General features: G+C 43.5%; 1 protein-coding gene and 1 long non-coding RNA gene across 19 annotated transcripts in view; one reads left to right on the top strand and one right to left on the bottom strand.

The window, feature by feature from the left end:
• Positions 1-19571, bottom strand: part of DST (dystonin) — a 432285-nt gene that overhangs the window by 325743 nt on the left and 86971 nt on the right. For 10 of the 18 annotated variants that reach the window (XM_070418341.1, XM_070418345.1, XM_070418343.1 and 7 more), the window contains exon 4: positions 9189-9396. In XM_070418341.1, coding sequence (XP_070274442.1) covers positions 9189-9396 — 208 coding nt within the window. Of the gene's footprint in view, positions 1-2883; positions 3126-9188; positions 9397-9556; positions 9654-19571 lie in introns of those variants that run through there. The other 8 variants (XM_070418351.1, XM_070418352.1, XM_070418353.1 and 5 more) reach the window with 4 other exon arrangements.
• Positions 3696-18734, top strand: LOC139012414 (uncharacterized). The gene is made up of 3 exons (XR_011471863.1): positions 3696-3798; positions 4899-4944; positions 18560-18734. It is a non-coding gene; the product is annotated as an uncharacterized lncRNA (long non-coding RNA).

Raw genomic sequence — 19571 nt, 5'->3', positions numbered from 1 at the left:
GAGTTCATAATAATTGCAGTATATAGGTTAGTTTCCTTACACTGACAAGAAAAACACTGCATCTTTCATGCTAATTTACCAAAAAAATGTTTTTATGACAAATAGACCAGGTAATTTACTACAGGTATGAAAGAAAGCTACTAATATGGACATTTCTAGCATAAACAATAATTAAAAATGTTTTATTCATAAATAAATGCTTTTATTCACCCTGACTGTGGTATCAGTAATGTGATTTTTTTAAATCAGATCCCTGAACATTCTAGTTGTGAATTTATTTTATAAGTTAAAGGATTAGAACATGAATCAGAACACTATGCCCTTCTGTAGCAAATAGCTCTTTCTGTGTTATTCTAATTCAGCGAACAGTTGCCTATTTTCACTCAGAAGTCAAGGACCAAAGCAAGATACCAGAATAGGCCACACCATAAATACTTAGGCCTCACTCGCCCCTATTCTTGTTTTTCTACAGAGAGCTGGGTTTGAAGTCCTTCCAAGGCCGTCTGAGGACTAAGTCTAACAAAACTCTCAACTTCTGAATCTAATACTCCTAAAAGCTAACATTATAGATTATCATAATTCTACGTTTCTGACAACAGACAGATTTTGAATTGGTTCCAGCTGACTCTACCACTTAGCACTATTCAACAGCTGGGCATATGATAACATGGCAACCTGATAATATTCTAGCTCAATGCAAACTCATTCTGTAACCAAGAAACTTTGCCAGAAATAAAAATCAAAATAACCCCTCTCACGTTCAAGTGGGAATGTAAAATGTTTTGAACAATGCATGATTTCAGCAAATGAGCAACTGTACTTCGAAAGTTTAGTGAACTGACACTCCCTATCCAAAGCCTACCATTCTTTTCTGATTAGATCAGCCCCCTTAGCAAGTCATCAGGATAATAAGCACTGTAGTGAAGTCATCGTACTGGATACTGATGGGAAATCATAACTGCCTTCAAAACATCAGGAAACAATGAGTTTTCCAGGTCTCTGGTTTTTCATGTAATACACTTACTTTTCTTTCCAACACTAAGTGAAATATAGAACATCTGTAAAGCCCAGTACAAATTGATTTTAAAGCCACAAAGAAAATAAAGGTAAGAACCGTCACTTTTTTCAGCAAAATTTTGCAGTATATGTTTGGAAAAGTACCTGATTATGTGCAATACTGATTATTAGGGTAAAATTAAAATATAGTGTAGTGAGAACTGTAATGGCCTATACATCTTTAATTTCCTTTTACTTCTAAAAACAAATGAAGAAAAGTTTTTAAATAATGTCTGCTTCCTCTGGACAAGTCATATCAGCACTTGAGTTACATTAGTTTTCAAAGTTACCTGAAATCACCCATGTGTCACTGATGTAAAACTTGATGGGGCAAAAAAGATTCATCCAACTATAATTTCTTTCAAAAGTAAAAAATGTATATCCTTTAGGACTTTCAGACTTTGTTTTTCTGACTTTAAAGAGCACAGGTGTATGTCTTCAATAAATATACTAGTCTATATTGATATTTCTCCTTTGTAAAGTTCTGGAGACAACCGGTTAAGAATTTTATTTTTTACATGGAAAGATAGATATAGCCATGAGCATATTACATGTGCACATATGTCCGTACACAAATTCTTCAAATGTGCTTTAGCCTGAACTATCACTGCACTTGCTCAGTGGCAGCATTATACACAGAAGGGTCTTGGCACAAAGGAGTTCTGATTGTTTACAAAATTCTACACGGATTAAAAGCATGCCAGTAATAAAATATGTTCTAGAAAGACAAAAAACACATTTGTGGGTGAGTTTTGAGCTTCTTAGAGATCTAGAATTCAAATATTAAATTCAGGATTTTATATTTCTACTTCCAACTAATAGAAAACTATTAATATGGCATTTTAACCATAAAACCCCCATTCAATTTATAGAAACTGGGTATCTTAAACCAAAGCAAAGATTCAAGATGCAAAACCATTTGAACCCAATCTATGAAACAGGCTACTATTCACTATTAACACATTAAGACTCTATGATCCACCTTTGGGTGTAGAGTGTTTTAGGAGCCACAGTAAGAGATCCTCTGTACACACTGAAAAATAATTTCCTGAGACAAAAAGGCCCTTAAGATGCCAAGGTGCACTTTGTCTAATGCTATATTTCACCATAAAGTCAACGTAAACTTAATACTCAAAATATCAGTATTACCAGTTTGACATAGAATTTCCCAAACACAAAGGATAAGACAGAATAACATCTCAAAATATACTCCTTTACATTTAAATGTACAAGTCTCACTGACTAAAGTCTTACAGCGTATCACACTGTCAAATAATGTTTATGATACATATGGATAGATATAGGGTCTCAATCCATAAACTTTTGTCAAATAAGGTCATTTTGAAGAAAAACGACTTGGCGATGCTCTGGGCGGTGAAATAGTCCATTTAAGAATCCAAGAACCTTTTCTATAGGCTAACCAACTGTGCCAAGCGAGGGCAGCAATGCCTTAGTAATCCCACGGAGAATTCATGGGGATCCACCCTCCCAGGGAGAATTATGATTATGCGTAGTCCTAAGAGCCTTTACAAGGGAGAAAAAAAAAAACACAAAAAAACGCAATATGCTTCTTGGAAACCAAACCCCTCCCCCCCCACACTCCACCCGCCCCCCCAAGGGCGTCTCCGGACCCATCGCCCACCCCACCAACCTCCCAGCATGGGGGCACCGAATCTCATCCAAAAGGACCAAAGGGTTCATTCCCCAGATCTGGTCCAGACACCTGTTTACTTGTGCCCAAACGGCGGTGGCTCCGGTGAAGCAAAGGTAACGGTTACCCCGCTGGTCCGCGTCCAGCCCTGCAGCCCGGGCAGGGGAGCCACGTACCTTTGTACCTCTCCAGCACATCCTCGTAGGCCTGGAGGTACTCCTGCTCCTCCACGTACAGGTACGCGGCTGGGGAGAGGTACCCCGCCATGCCCAAGTTTCTCTGCGCGATGACTGGCCAGTTCCCCTCTCCCCCTCGGAACCGGGACAGTACGGCGTCTTACTCAGCAAGAACGGGAAAAGCGGAAGGAGCGGCAAGCTGGGGGCGCGCCGAAGCCGGAGACGCCGAGCCGGGGGCGAGGGGGCGGCGGGGGGCCGGCGGGCGCCGGGCCGGCAGAGGAAACGCCCAGGCCCCCTGGCTGGCCGCGGTGCTCGGCCGCCCGCTCCCGCGGAGCCGGAGTCGCTCTTGGGTTTCAACAGCAGCAAATCTCGGCGACCTCGGGGGCGGTGACAGCAGCGCCACGCCACGACGAGCGCCGCGGAGGAGCCTGGAGCGCGGCGGGGACGGGCGGGGACGGGCGGGGACGGGCCGGGACAGCGGGCGCCGGGACCCTCCGAGCTCACGCGGCCGCCGCCCTGGCCGTGCGCTAGGCGCCTGCTCCGGGCCCGACCGAGACGGCGGCGGCCGTGCGGGGGGACCGGCGCGCTGCCTCCGCTCGGGATGCTGCGCGGCGCATCTGCGGCATTTCCTGGCCGCCGCGCCGCAGACGCTCGCCCGCCCGCGCCCCGGGAGAGAGGGAGGGCGCCGGGGGGAGGGCGGAAGGGAGGGGGCGAACCCGGCGGTCAGCACCCCGGCTGGCTCGGCTCCGACCCGGCGCCGCTGGCCCCTCCCTTCCAGGCTGAGCCGCGCGCCCCAGACCCCCTCTCCTGGTCCGCCCACCGGGTGGACCGCGCCGCCAAGCACGCCCACCCCCGGACGCTGGCCGGCCTCCCCGGATCCCCGAGGACGAGGTTTCTATTTGGGACCCACAACAGGTGCCTGGGAAACAACAAAGCGGCAGATCGCGGCCGCCGCTGTGCGCAGCCCCCTGCGGAGGAGCCGGCCACTCCCCGTGGGGAAGGGGCGGCGGGGAGGAGGGAGGGAAATGCATTTTGCGATCCAGCTGATGGCACGTGAGGACGCAGGTCACTCGGTGGCCGCACAAAGCGGGAAGGGCACGGGGGTCCCCGCCCGGGGCACATTTCGGGGCAGAGCAGGCGGCCTCTGCAGGTGGCCCCGCGCATCAGGGCCTGACAGCCGCGTGTCTGCGCCTGCGCGCTCGGCCCCGCCGCGGCCGGAGCACCAGCCCGCGGTCCCTCCCTTCCGCCCCCCAGAGCCAGCCGGCGAATTTGCCGCTGGGCTCCGCGACGGCCGCAGCCCCAGCCGGTTACAACTCCTCCAGCTTACTTTGTCACCTCCCTCCTCCTCTTTACCCGTAGTCATTCCCCACAGTACTGGTGAGTACTGGACTTGAATAAAAATGGGTACAATTCATTTAACTTTGGCATATCAGACGCTGAAGTGGGTGAGTTTAAAGGGTCCCCTGGAGGGACCAGTTGGTACCCAGGCGTGTACATGGATATATTTCAGGGTGTCGATGCAGTCAGGCTGCTCTGGATGGAATCCTGGCTCCTTGGTAACTCTGACACAGGCGAGTTACCCTCTCTGAGTCTCTTTTCATCAGAAAAATGGGGATAACAGTGCCTACCTCCTAAAGCTGCCATATTAAATAGCTTTATAAGTGTTAGCTATTATTATCACTGGGTAAACTAGCTCATTGTTCACCATCTGAGGTATCTGAAGGGAGAGGGAGAGAGAGAGAGAAACACCAATAATGAGATAATCATTGATCCGCTGCCTCCTGCAAGCCTCCTACTAGGGGTGGAGCCTGCAACCTGGGCATGTGCCCTGACTGGAATCAAACTGTGACCTCCTGGTTCATAGATCGATGCTCAACCACGGAGCCACACAACCAGGCCCCACCATCTGACTTAGGACAACTTCACCTCTAGCCCACATCTTCCCTCCTTGTGTCTTCCTTTCCTATATACTAGCCCTTTGTCCTTGGTGAATTATTTTTTCTTTCCTTTTTCAGTGTTGTGAATCTGGACCATTTTCCTTCCATCAACTCTCAGAAGGAGGTGAGTACTCTTGAAAAAAAAAAAACACTGAAGTTTGAATTGGGCATTTTTACTTCTCCTCAGCAATTGGCCTATTCCAAACAAAGCAAGACCACATCTCTTTTCTGTTCTGATCACTAGCTTATAATCTGAGTTTGATCCCATGTCCCACTGAGCCTTCAGGATCACTAGAGTTTTCTTGCAGCTTGATAGGCATTTATGTCAACATCAGTTCCTGAAGTAACAAACACATATCGTATGGGACACCTTCTTGAAATGAGAGGGTTAGCAATTAGATTCCTAAGAGTCATTCCATTGACAGTCATTCCATATGCACAGATGTAGATTCTCAAAACTGCCTTGTCTCCCTCTCAATGACTAAGGTCACTGAGGGCATAGTCTGAGTTTTCATCAGACTGATATTAAGTAGAACCATTTTATGAATCTCATCAGTGCACACTTAAATGATTTTAAATGTCCATTTAAGGAGCCAGTCAAAATGAACAGAAGCAGCATTGAGGGTTGTATGCAAAAACAGCCTTTGCCCCGTGCATTCTTGGAATTGGCAATATTGGGACAAACTGCTGATAATAATAGTGTATTCCTTAGGGAAGCAGGGCCTCTGGAGTCAAGCCTGCCTGAATTCAGATCCTAGCTCTACCACTTCCTGGCTGGATGCGTCTACCTGACTCTGCTTCCCATCCTCCAATTTCAGTGAATTCACATGAGATCAAAAAAAATCTGTATCTTAAGATAGCATTGTCAGTGATAAACCGTGTACCCTCATAGGCACTGGGAGACTGAAAAATTCAATTTAAGATATCCTGTAGCTAAGAACCACAGATCTGTATTGTTTTTATGTAAAAGGCATTATACAATGGGTATTTCCTTACATTCTTCTATCTTATTCTCACATTGACCCCTCTAAGAGATAGGAAAGGCATATGTTATACTCTACGACTTTCAAATGAAGAAACTATAATAAATGCAAAAGCATTTTTAAAAACATAAAGTGTCCGACATATGACACCGTCACCAAGAAGACTCTCTGAAATGCAAACCTGATGATGTCACTGCACGGGTTAAAAATCTTTCAGCTGTTCGCCACCACTTAAATATAAATAGTCCAATCTCCTCAGTATTGCATGCGAGCACCTTCATGGTTCCTGCTATCCCAAACCCCATGCTTTAGCGACACATCCTATCTTTGTTCCTGTAGTTGCCAGCCCTCCCTCTGAAATGGCTTTCCGTTTCACCCTAATTCCATCAGGCCCTTTAAATCTCACCTCAAGTGGCACTTCCCCCTCAGGAACCTTTCAGGACCCCCCATGCCTGCCCTTCTCTATCCAAATTAATTAGACTCTCCTCTGGGTTCTTTTACTATTAGGTCCTTCCAGCCATTACACTGCACCTCTCACACCAGGTATAACTACCAGCACATCCATTTATCATATGAGACTAGGACTTCTTTAAAGGCGGAACTGTGTGCTTTTCTTCATTTTATTCCAGAGGCTCCATAAATATTTATAAAATGTGAGTGAATGAAGGCATTCCACAGATCATCTGGTCTTTTTTTTGGCTCTAGACATTTTCATATTCAATTCTATTGTTATGCCCTTAAAAAAACAAAAAAATATTGAACTTTTAAATCCTTTATTACTAAGTAATGAACACTATGGACATCCTCATATATGTCAGAACTTCACCCCATCTCTTACTAGGGATGAATTTTAGAGATAAGGTGAGCTTTAGGCAGAGCATGAAAATGTCTAATAAAATTAGAAATCAAAAATCTATTTTTTTCATCTTTATTGTTGAAAGTATTACAGATGTCCCCTCCCCCCACACACTCACCCCTTCCACCCCACTTCCTCCCCCTCCCCAGGCTTTCCCTGCACTATTGTCTGTCCGTGGGCTATGCATATACACATGTAAGCTCATTGGTTAATCTCTTCCCACTCCTCCAACCCCCAGAAGTGGAAATATTAACAGTATGTTTTCAGACTATCCTCAGTACCAAATTCCCGCAGAAGGCCTGTTCCCTGATCCTCACACTGGGTGATCAGTGGCAAATTTCACACATAATACATCTGAATTTCATATTTGAGCCACAGATATTTGTGAACTGGCCCCCAAGTCTATGTTCCATGTATGATTATTGACTATGACTTGTGTAGCAAACAGCATATTACCAATATTTATTTTAAACAGAGTAGTACACCTCCATACTAGGGCTGTTTGTTCTGTTTGTTGTTTAATTTGGTTGCATTCTGTTGCCAATTAATATAATCTTAAAAGTATGTCACTTTGGGGTCTCGAGTGCAGCAACTACCACTAACTTCGTAGCTACCCCACAAATCACTCAATGAACGTTTTACAAAAAAAATAAGACATGGCCCCTGCCCTCATGGAGTCTACAGTCTACTAGCATCAGCGTCTGCTTGTCCATGACATCCCAAGTTCTTCCACACTTTGCCCATACACTTCAAGTTACTTCCACCAGCTTCGCTTGGCTTTCTGCCGGGTCATCTCCCTCGGTTTACATACTCTCATTCTCCAGACACACACCTGCACGGTTATTCTTTCAATCCTCTTCTTTTGCTACCTAAATCAAAATATCCACCTCTGCCACCACAATCACAACTCAGGCCAGAAGCCACCTTCTTCCTTCCACAAAAATGTACGGAATACAGGCCTCCCATTCCGACACCCAGGCTTTGCACAAAGCCCCAACAACTTCACTCCCCATCCTCCTTTCCCGTCTTCCCTTTCCGCTGGGCCAAACATCTGTCACCAGCACTGTCCCTCCAGATGTCTCAGTCCTGCTGGAGGGCAGGCCGGGGATGTCTCAACAGGGCAAGAAGTCAGGCCTCAGTGACTAAACACTTTTGGGTACTCCGGACGGGCACTGAGAGCCAGGTCTGCCCCAGCTCCCCAAGCCACCCCTCCTCAGTCTCCCCTGGCTCTCAAACAGTCTCTCTGTCCTCCATCCTGCCTCCTCCTCCCCTTGCTCTACTCCAAAAGCCTGGGTGAGACCAGCCAGCATCTCACAAGGGAAGCCAGAAGAAGCTCAGGCTGTTGCCCCAGAAACCCAGAACAGAGAATGGCTGGCTGGGCGCTGTTTGTTTTTCCCTGTAATCAGAAAATCCCACTGGGGGGACTCTAGGGAGACTCTTGGTTGCCAGGGTGGCTGGGATCCTGGCTAGTCCCCTGCAGCCCCCTCAGAGGAAGATAAAGTACCAACTTTGCATTATAGAAGGAAGCAAAGCAAGCTGGGGGGGGGGGGGGGGGGGGAGGGCGCCCAGAGCTAAGAGTAGGGGATGGGGAGGAAAAGGGGCCTGACCTGGGTGCAGAAGACAATTTGGAGACATGGGGCCTTTGGCCTTTGCAAGAGAACCCCAAGAACATACTCCATCCTACCTCGTAACCATTTCTGAGAGGAAAAAATAAATATTGAAGGAAGGGAGGGACAACCACCCCAGGAAGCAACTTTCCTGCACAGAACACATACACACAAACCATACCGGCCCTGCAGGTGGGAGGATTGATTTCCAAGCTGTTCTCAGCTTTCAACTAGGTAAAATGAGCCATCACTTCTGGTTGGACTTTTACGGCCAGTGCAAGGGAACACCGGTTAACAGAACAGAAACATTGGCACCTCCCATATATTAATTAATCAGGAATGCGTGACGGCTAAACCCTCCGAAGCTCCTACACGATGCTCACGGAGATGCTACACTAAAAAAAGAAAGAAAGAAATGGCATCTGAGTTGCCGGAATACCCTCTGCATCCTGGGTACCAAACACCAGGACTCTACCCCGGTTAAATCTGCGTAGCTCAGTGCTCCTGGGCAAAGACGAAAATGAAGGCTCTCACAGCTTCCAGCAAACACACTAGTGATTACCGGAGTTCATACTGTACTTTGAGGTTGTCACGGTGGCTACTGCATGTAAATAGGAAAGTTTAATGCAGATGTGTGTAAATAGCTCCTTGCATTTCAAAGGTATCGATTCATCCAGCCAGAAGACTGGGCCAAACAGCTTAGTCACCAGCAGGCAGGGCAAATCGCTCCATCAATAAATCGGGGCATAAAGTAAATATGGTCATCTCCCTCCCCCACCTTGAGCACCAATCTGTGCTCCGTATCTGGGAGCTGATGCACTGGGCACCCTCCCACCCTCACCACCCCCACCACCCTCCCTGGAGCTGATGGGTGAATTTCGGCAACTCTCCTCCGGGCTCCATCCCTTCCCCGTGCCCTTACCTGCTATCCTAAGCACGGCCCGCTCGGCAGGGTCCAGCACCGAGCCCCCGTGAATCTTTCTTTTCGATCTCTCATGTTTAGGCAAATTCCAGGGTAAGGTGTCTCCGGGAGCTGGAGATGCAGAGCCAGATTTCTGGCTGAAATCATCCTCATCGGAAAAATCCGCAGAGGAAGACATAGAGCAGCGGTAGGACGCGTTCCCGGAACTCTGGGGAGGATGACACAGAAAAAAAGCATTAACCACAAAGCACTCACACACGCTCCTGGATCCCAACAGCCCCCTCCCTGCCCCCAAGCTGAGTCCGGCATCCTGCGCCCCCCTCAGCGCCGAGGGGACACACAGACAAGACATGAAAGCCCAGGCTCACCATGTTTTCCTGGCCACAACTCCGACAGCACAAACAATACCCGGGCAGTCCCAGTACACAGAAGATTTGCACAGAAGTGTGTGGCCTGCGGTCTGGCCACCAGCTCACCAATGACTGGCCCAACAATGAAGCCCGAATCAACAGCCTTCCTGTTGCAAATCTATAGTATCTGGCTCCCCCACCAGGACGGGAGAAACATTTTCCATGACTAGACTGCTGGTTAATTCATTAAGGCAACTAACTCGAAGTTTCAAAAACAAAGCACAAATGCAGGATGTGGCGTCCCGATGCCTTTCCGTCTCAGGTCGCCCCACCACTGGAGTCTCCTTTCCGGCCAGTTTTGAGCCCCCGTGCCCTTTATTGGATTTTCTTCATTGAAGTGAAGCAGGTTAGCAGAAAAGAGCAGGGAGGGGGGAAGGGCCGATTCTGAGAAGAGCCTTTTCTTAAGACTGGAAGAGCACAAAAGACTGTTTACAGAAGCCTGAGGCCGCTCCAATAAACAAACATCTGAACTCGGTTTAGAGTTCTTGGGATCATTTAAACTTCTAGCAAAGGAATAGCTGCCAATCATGTAAATGAGAATGATGCAGTGCGGTGACAGGAAACAGAGCTCTTCTCCGCTCCCGGTCATTACACGGTGGAATGGGAAAGATGATGCTTTTACCAGAGCACTTTGCCGAAGGTTAGCCATCTCTTCATGGAGCAGGAGCAATCTGCAAGGCCATCCTGTGCATAAAGGGGTTCTATCTTCTGTGCAGAGAAGAGGCACACGATACCATTTCTTCTTTATTGGGCTACATCGGTGTTTATTTAGAGAGCTTACAATCAAAACAAGGATGCTGACCATCTGGGCTGTGAACTTGATAAATAAAGTAAAATATAATGGGAAATCTTCACATTCCCATTCAGAATTTCACTTTGCTGAAGCTCATGGTGAAGATGCCAAACTGGTATAATTCGAATTCCTAAAATGCTACTTGCAGCCACAGATGCCTGAGACAAAAGTTATGGGCATAAATCTGTGAGGCATAATCCAGCTTGAGCCAAAACTTTGAGCTGCTCACAAAAGCAGTGACAACCACCACAGCAAAAAACAGGCTGTGTGAGCAACATCCCAAAGCACTCACCGCAGGCATGTGAAATAAACTACAAGAGAATCAGGATCATTGACCCTATTCAGACATGTTGCTACATACACGTAGTCAACACCATCATTTTAAAAGTACACAACATGTCCAAAAAAATAAAACATCTAAGATTTATCTTTACCTATATTCTCTCTTGTAAAAGCAATCTTCCATTTTATTTTGCCTGAAATTTCATCACCTTGGCAAATTTACTTATTTATATTTTGTGTGTTTTTCCTAAGTGGCAATACTGTAATCAGCACACTTGAGGCAAATAAATAAATAAAATTGATTTTCTGTATTGTAGCTAAAGTCCACAGAGAGTTGTGAGTGGCATTAAGTCAGTCACAGAATGCTATCATCAAGCTAATTTATTTTCCATGCTTTTCTGGAAACTCATCTTGAGCTGTCTGAGGTTGTGTTGTTGGCTGGATCTGTGAAAATGGGTGACATTCTTAAAGACTTTCAGCAAGGTATTGGGTTTCTTTGGTCGCCTTCTGTCTTCCTTAAAAAGGCTTCCTACCTGTCCTTACTTAAGGTCATCCTTTATCTGTGAGCTTATATTTCTTCTTGTTGCCTGGACTATTTTCAATGGGTATGGTAATTTGATTGTTTATCTTTACAAGCAGGCTTAGAGAATAACTGTTAAAGAAAACTGCCCCTTTCCAAAAAACATGGGTTATTGATTTTTGTGGAGTAAATTTTTTTAATGGCCAGAGTCTCAGCTGATTGAACAGCAAAATGTTATTCATGCTATGACATAAACACCATTAATCACAGGGAGCCAGATGGGAACAGTTACTAGCCCTGGACCCGAGGGTGCTGACTGGTGCAGCCTCTAATCTGGTAGTGTCATTTGGTAAAAAGATAAGCGACAAAAGAAAGAAAAGACAATCAGCAACAGCTCTTTCAGCAATATATCACAGATAAATAGAGACACACACAGAGAATGGAAAGAAATCATACATATTTATATGATTAAAGTCTCTCCCAGGTTATATGATGCAAAGGGTTTTAACAATTAAAGTATTCAATTTTCTTCCACAATAATTTTTATGAGTGCTTTCTTTAGGTAAACTATATAAAATTAGGCTCATCTGAACACTAAAAATTGAAAAGTGATATCTTAAATAAAGCTGCTTGGAAATCCATCGATCATCCAAAACTATTATACTCTTTATTGATTTGAAATGATTTGCCAATTCCTGTCACTATCTTGGAGTTTAGAGGGAAGTGTGTAAGAATACATTTCTCTTTTCTTTTCTTCTGGAAAAAGCAAACATGTTCTCTGACCCAAAGTCCAGTGCTAACCTTTGATGTGGAGCTTGGAAGGGTAAGAGACAAAGGAAGAGGGCGCTTGTGACCAGCAAAAGCCCCAAGTTCCTGTCTTTTCTTCTATTCTTGTTGCCTAGGGTTTGATTCCTGTTAAAATACAAATATCTGTGTCCATCAAGGGGCTAAATAAATTACAGTATATTCATACTGCAGACTACTCTGCAGCAATTAAACAAAAATGTTATTGATCTACACTTAGCAAAGTGGAAAGAATTCATATAAAATTATTCTTTTTTTTTAATCTGTGCATGAATGTGTGTCTAGGGGGACAGAGAGATGATTGATAGATTAATAGGTTGATAGATAAGTATGTATCATATATACAATGGTTATTTCTGGGTAATGACTAATAATATAAATGGATTTTATTTTATTCCTTCTAATTTTATAATCTAAAACAAATACACAAAAAGGTTACTAAAAATAAAAAAATAGTGTGTCATACGTCAGAGAAAATATCAAAGGCCCCAGAAAGAAGTAACTGAGCCAGTGCTCTTAACCATTTTGGGCCCAAAGATCCTCCTAAAAAGTTGGTAAAAATCTATGGAAACCTCTCTCCAAAACAATGCTCATAAGTAAATACACACCCACTATGCATGTAAATTTAAAGGGTCCATTGACCCACTAACCTCAGGTTAAGACCCCAATTTACACCATCATCCGTCATCACCATTTGGCATATGTGTTGAGAACAAGATAAAGAGGAAAGAGCTTTGGAGTCCGAGAAAAGAGGGGAAAGGGTAATTAAGATAGCAAAGACAAAGTTATAATATTTTTAACATTTGGTCTTTTCTTTTTTAATAAAGGACCGTGAGCCATTATAGACTTAGGTTGGATCTCTACAACCCAAATAAATAGATAGATGATAGATAGATAGATAGATAGATAATACTATTTTGTGAAGAAAAAAAACCCCTGTTTTTGTCTTATTGCAACCTACTTATTAAAGCAGTTTTAACAATTGAATTAGATCACCATGACCTTTAAAAGGACTTTTTTAATAGCCAATTCATTCACATGGTTTAAAAACAACCCAAATCTCCTAAGCCAGGATAATTACATAATACAACACTTTTAGAAGGGGAACTAAACAATAACTTCTCTAATTGAAACCCCGGTGGGAGATCTGAGATAAGTACAATGGAACTGCCTACACTGGAAGTCGCCCAGCCTTAGCACCCAGAGCTGAAGGAAAGTGCCAGGAAACTGCCTCTGCTCTAGGCATTCTCTGAATGCAACGGGAGAAACAAGTGCAGAGATAAGGGTTTGCAAAATAGCCAGATTTTGAGAGTCCCAGAGGCCGAAAAGTTAACTTTCACAAGCCTGCATGCTTATGATTTATGCATATTCCCGGAAGTATATTTTGAAAAATTTACCAAAAAATAAATTTAAAAACAAAAAGCACATGAGGAAACAATGGGGCAGATCCAGATTGTGGGGCGTTCTACAAATTAACTGTCCTGCCCTCTTCAAAAAGATCGATGTCATGAAACATACATACCCAAAATGCAGGGACAATTCTAAATTTGTGAAAGACAAAAGCATAACAACAAATTCATGAACCTTGCCTGGATTCTCATCTATTTTGTTTGTTTTGTTTAAGCAAAAAAAGATAGGTTAGGGACAATTGGGAAAATCTGAATGTGAATTGTGGTTATGTAGGAAAGTGCTCTTAACCTAGAGCAGTGGTCGGCAAACTCATTAGTCAGCAGAGCCAAATATCAACAGTACAACAATTGAAATTTCTTTTGAGAGCCAAATTTTTTAAAATTAAACTATATAGGTAGGTACATTGTTATTAACTTAATTAGGGTACTCCTAAACTGGCCTTTGCTAAAAACATTCTCAATCTGATTGAGGTACGTTCCCTGAGGTCGACGCCTTCCAACTCTCCCATCCACACTCGTCTTGTATACTTGTTTCGTCTATCTCCTTTCATTCATCCTCTCTATATGTCCACCCCCCACTTCTTCTAATGCCACTTCTTCAAAATAGACTCGCCCAGGCCCAAAACCGACTTCTGCGCATGGGCCACGAAGTTTCAATCGCACTGTACGTGCGTGCCCGCACGTGGTATTTTGTGGAAGAGCCACATTCAAGGGGCCAAAGAGCTGCGTGTGGCTCGAGAGCCACGGTTTGAAGACCACTGACCTAGAGGATTTAGCCTGAAGACATTTAATCCTATATAATAAAGAGCTAATATGCTAATTGGACCAAACAGCCAAACGACCTTCTGGATGTCCTTCCGAACAACCTTCCAGACAAAGCCGAGGTTGCGAGGGCTGGGCCCCTTGCACGAATTTCGTGCATCGGGCCTCTAGTTTTTTCAATAAAAACAGTAAGAGCCGAACCAGTTTGGCTCAGTCGATAGAGCGTCGGCCTGCGGACTGAAGGGTCCCGGGTTCGATTCCGGTCAGGGGCATGTACCTTGGTTGCGGGCACATCCCCAGTAGGGGGCATGCAGGAGGCAGCTGATCGATCTCTCTCATCGATGTTTCTAACTCTCTGTCCCTCTCCCTTTTCTATAAAAAATCAATAAAATATTAATATAAAAAAAAACCAGTAAGAATCAGTAAAAGCGACACCAGGTTAACAAACGGTATACATGGTATTACTCTTTCAACTTTTCTGTAAATTTAAATATTTTCAAAATAAAAAGTTGTTATTGTGAGGGGGACACAAAAGGCCTTTTTCTTTATTTTTTTTTTTTTTAATGTCACTAATAGTGTAGGCCTGCTTTCACAAGATCCTCAAGTTGTAAGTACACAGTGATAAGATCCTAAGCACTTTGTCATAGCTTTTCCTCACATACACTTAGAGAAGCACTGAAGCGCTGGCCTATATCGACAAGACACCAGAGAAAGGCCATCTGCTTGCCTCAGTTCTAAGCACAGGTTTAGACAGAAGGATATAAAAGCTTTGCCCTAGCTGCTTTTGCTCAGTGGTTAGAGCGGACTGAAGGTTTGGGTTTGATTCTGGTCAGGGGCACATACCTAAGTTAAAGGCTCAACCCCTGTTATTCATTTAATATATTGTCTGGTGAACACCCACAGTTGGCTCATTATCATAGTGTGTACCTGAAACCTGTATAATTTTGTTAATCAGTGTCATCCCAATAAATTCAATAAAAGGGGGTGGGGGATCGGTCTGGCTGGCATGGTTCAGTGATTGAGTATCCACCTATGAACCAGGAGGTCGTGGTTTGATTCCTGATCAGGGCACATGCCCAGGTTGCAGGCTCGATCCCCAGTGTGGGGAGTGCAGGAGGCAGCCTATGATAATCTCTCATCATTGATGTTTCTATCTCTCTCTCCCTCTCCCTTTCTCTCTGAAATGAATAAAAATATTTTTTTAAAAAGGAAGGAAAATCATATTTTATATTTTATGTAAACAAAAAAGGCATCAAGATTGAGAAAAAAATGAAGATCCAATTTTGTTTAAAATCCCCTTGATTAGGTAAGTACAAACACTAACTTCTTACATATAGTATAAAATACAAGGCATGGCCCAAGACTATCCTTCCTTATAGACTAGCTTTTTTATTTGGAAATAAGTCAAAAAGCAAAAAAACCATATTATCTGGTTTTAGAGATTCCAGGGAATACAATCTCTACCACAAATAAATAGATAAAACAGAAGGAAAAATAAGGAAGTGTGTTTAACCCTTGAAGACAATATCAGTGATGATAAATTTGGGGACCAGGTGGTTTGTTTTAGTTTAAAATTTCAAAACTAGCCAAACAATTCAAATACTCTATCATCAAATAAATAGCTCTTAATTAGCCCCTCAAGTGAAAACCACCTTTAAATAGTAAGAAGGAGAGGGCTTTCCAGGTTGGTGAGACCTCAGCTGGCTCTTAATCTCTCCTTTTAGAGGAGATTCATGGGAGCCTTTAACTCAGAAAGGGAGGGGAGCCTGGGTGGAGCCAGAGAGGAAAGGAAGGTCAGAGGGAGGAGACGCTGGAAGGTTCTTGGATCTGACTCAAGGGAGGAGGCTTTGAGAAAAGAGTTAAAGAAGTCAAAGGTTCTTTCTTGGTGGAGAAGCCCAGTTCATCAGCCTATGAAAGAAGACCACCGGAATTCAGGACACAGTCTTTTTGTAGGATATAAAGATTCTACATTGTGCCTGGCTGGGTGGGTCAGTTAGTTGGAGCACTGTCCTGTGCACCAAAAGGTCGCAGGTTCGATTCCTGGTCAGGACACATACATAGGTTGCAGGTTCCATCTCTGGTCTGGGTGCATACAGGAGGCAACTGACCAATTGATGGTTTTCTCTCTTTCTCTCTCCCCTTCCCACCCACTTCCTCGCTTTCTCAAATCAATAAACATATCCTTGGGTGAGGATTTGAAAAAAAAAAAAGATTGTGATATAATCCCTTGGTACTATATTTCTGGGGAAACTGAGCTTGCTGTTGGGACACAAGAAAGAGGAAATTTGCAACATCGTTTTCCTCTGTCTGTGTAAGAAGCTCTACAAGGTAAGTATCAAAGACTCATTTCCGTGAGGAGCATGGCTTCAGATTCCAGGCAGTCTTGACTTAGCACTAAGACATTCGGCAAGACTTCCTTTCAATTTAACCAGCCCGTTCTAACCATACACATCATTTCCTGAGTGACTGGAATCAGGGACTGTATTAAGCATTTTCACTCACTATCTTATTTAATACCCAGTGCAATCCAATAAGGAAACAGATACTTAAGGAGGTTAAGTGACTTGTCCACAGTCATCCTGTCAGAACAAGGTGGGGCTAGGATTTCCATCGGGGTCCTTTTGACCCCAAAGCCTGTGCTCTCAACCATGATATTAAGTGCTCTAAAATGTGTTCCCAGGCACCAGGAGGAACCTATAACATACTCACAGCTCTCAACGATCTTACCATCTTATTTGGGGAAACCCAAAAGGATTAGACTTGTTCTGTGCTCAGAACTGGGCCCAAAGCTTGGAAACAACCAGAGACGGGTGTCAGTTCACAATCAAGAAAACCCATCCAAAAATATGCTACTCAAAAGTGGGAAGGACTGCCTTGTGTGGTAGTGAACACCTTCCTACTCCAAGGAACCAAGCCCTCGCTGAGTGAAATGTCAAATTTACTCCATGAAACTCTAAGATTCTTCGGTCCTATGTGTTCCTCCTACACCTCCATAAATCCTCTCCCCAAATAGATTACAAATAAAAGGAAAACTATGTTAGGTATGAAAATATCAAACTTTTCTAAAATTTTGCAAGTCTACCTTAATTCAATCATATTGAAATTACAGAAATAGAGACATCGAGGATTCATTTGCATTTAAACATCTGAAAATAGTCTTTCCAAACTGAGGAGGAAATTTTAAATAATTTGCCTAAAGGAAAAGCAAATATAACTCTGAAAATAGTCTCAGAAAACAGAAATATATTAAGGAGACAAACTCAAATACTGAAAACGTCTCTTTAACAGAAGAGTCCTTAAAGGGATGTTTTTATTTATACCAGTACAAGGTGGAGCCAGGATTGTGCAGTAGTTAGAAGTCCCTTGGACATTAAAGGAATGTTTATTTATATCACTCAATTAAAAATGTCTTAAGCACCCAGAATCTTCTGTCTTGGAGGAGCTTAAAATCTAACTAGGAGGACAAAGGTCATAAATAGTCAACTCATACTGAAATATTATCATTTTTATATATTGGGCTGACACATATGTCTTCCAGTGAAATAATATAAAGATATACATAAAATGTGGTTTCCAGTATAAAGTCAACTAGGAGGAAGAAATCGACTGGAGCATCTGTAGTCCCATTGGAAGCCAGGATGGAGATAGAGGTGTTCCCCACCTCCTTGACTCCTCAAACAGTACCATATCCAAAACTTGACTGCTGGTAGAGCCAGCCTGTAGATGTGCCCTGCCCATTTAAAAACAACAACAAAACTAATGAATAGCAAACATTTAAAAATTGGGAATTTTACATTAAAATTCAGATGTGGATCACTGGGCCTAGTAGTAGTTTCCCCTAATTAGAAAGGGCATATGCTTTCTGGCCTGACACAGTCCTTGCCTGGCCCACTTCATTCATTTATGATACCTGCCCCTGTAGGCAAATGAGTTTGGGGCTCTGGCATCAATTAAAGAATGGACATTGTTGCTTTCAGAGAGTAAAGGAAGGAGGTGGTGGGGGGGATGATGGAGGGGTCGTTTAAAAAATAAAGAGAAGAAAACTAGAGAGAAAGTAACAAAACCAAACAAAAAGAAGAAGGCTACCCCAAGATCTCAGTTAAATGAGTGCCAAACAGAATTAGGTGATGCCATGTTCCTACTGATGTCCAAGTGCTGATCTCTCCATCTGTTCCGTGGATTTGGCTCTATCTCAAGGACCCTGGTTAACATTTCAAATGCTCAGGAAATGAAACTGAACTGTGTGACTCAGAAAACGCTGGCTCATGTTCTCCATGTATCCAGCTGAACCACCCACCCATCCCCACTGCTGTTCATTCTTGCTCTTTTTTGCTCCTGCCCCTACCCGTGGTCAACCCTGCTCCCCACATGTCTCTCCTGCTCTTATCTAGATCACGGAGATGGCTTTGCGGTCAAGGACTTCAGACAGCTGGGAGATGGCTCTGACCACTGTTGGAAAGAAGATGTCTATGAGCACTCATGTGGGCCCTAAGGTAAAAACACAAGATGTTTGCAGAGACCAAACCGCAACTACCATCTATCCTACCTAGTTATAAAGTTGAAAATATGTGCATGTCATGCCAAAGATTAAATGTTGGATAAAAGCTGTATGATCTTGGAAAACTGCTTGGCCTCTCTGGGCTTTGGTTTTCTGATCTGAGAAATGGGAAACATAATAAGTAGTATGTAAGACACAGGATTGTTATGGGGGAATAAATAAAATACTTGCAACGTGCTAAGAGCAATGCCCAAAAGGTAGAAAGCATTAAGTACATTTCAGCATTAAGTGGTATTACCTATTCACACTTGTATGACTCAAGGGTAGATGACTAACTCCAGTTGAACTAATATGATTGTCACTCCAGGAAATATGAAACAACAAACAGAAACACAGAGACTAGAAGCTATTGGAAGTAGGTCACACTATTAGTGGCTCTCAGGAGACAAGGCCAGTGTAGTTCCCATATCTCTCCTTCCCAAGCTTGGTTATTGAATCTTCAATTTTTTGGAAACACCCTTGTATCTTTCCAATACATTCCTCTTTCTTTTTTGCTTTTATCCTCAGTTGTGTTTTTCTTTTAAATCCATTGTCCCCATTGTTGGAGACAACAATAACAAAAACTTATAGATAAGCACGTTACCTTAAAAAAGCAATTACATTTAACTCTTCCCTGTTGAAACGTAAGCGGGGTTGTGTTTTTATCCCTTCATTTTCATTACTTGTCTTCATTCATGAGACTTCAGAAAATTGCTTTTGATAATAGCATTTATATAATTCTCTCATTCCAATTACTACTTCAATCAAGTGGAAGAATTACTTTTTCATTTTTAAAAACAGTGTTTATTATTGCATTGAAGCGAAGTCCGTGAAACCTGAAGTGCCTGGCGCTTCCATTGCCCCCT

Source organism: Myotis yumanensis, unplaced genomic scaffold (assembly GCF_028538775.1).
Source record: "Myotis yumanensis isolate MYYU_CA2020_CCGP unplaced genomic scaffold, mMyoYum1.0.hap1 SCAF_6, whole genome shotgun sequence".
NCBI classification, from domain to species: domain Eukaryota; kingdom Metazoa; phylum Chordata; class Mammalia; order Chiroptera; family Vespertilionidae; genus Myotis; species Myotis yumanensis.
The sequence above is the reverse complement of the archived record's forward strand: the minus strand, read 5'-3'. Positions and strand labels throughout refer to the sequence as shown.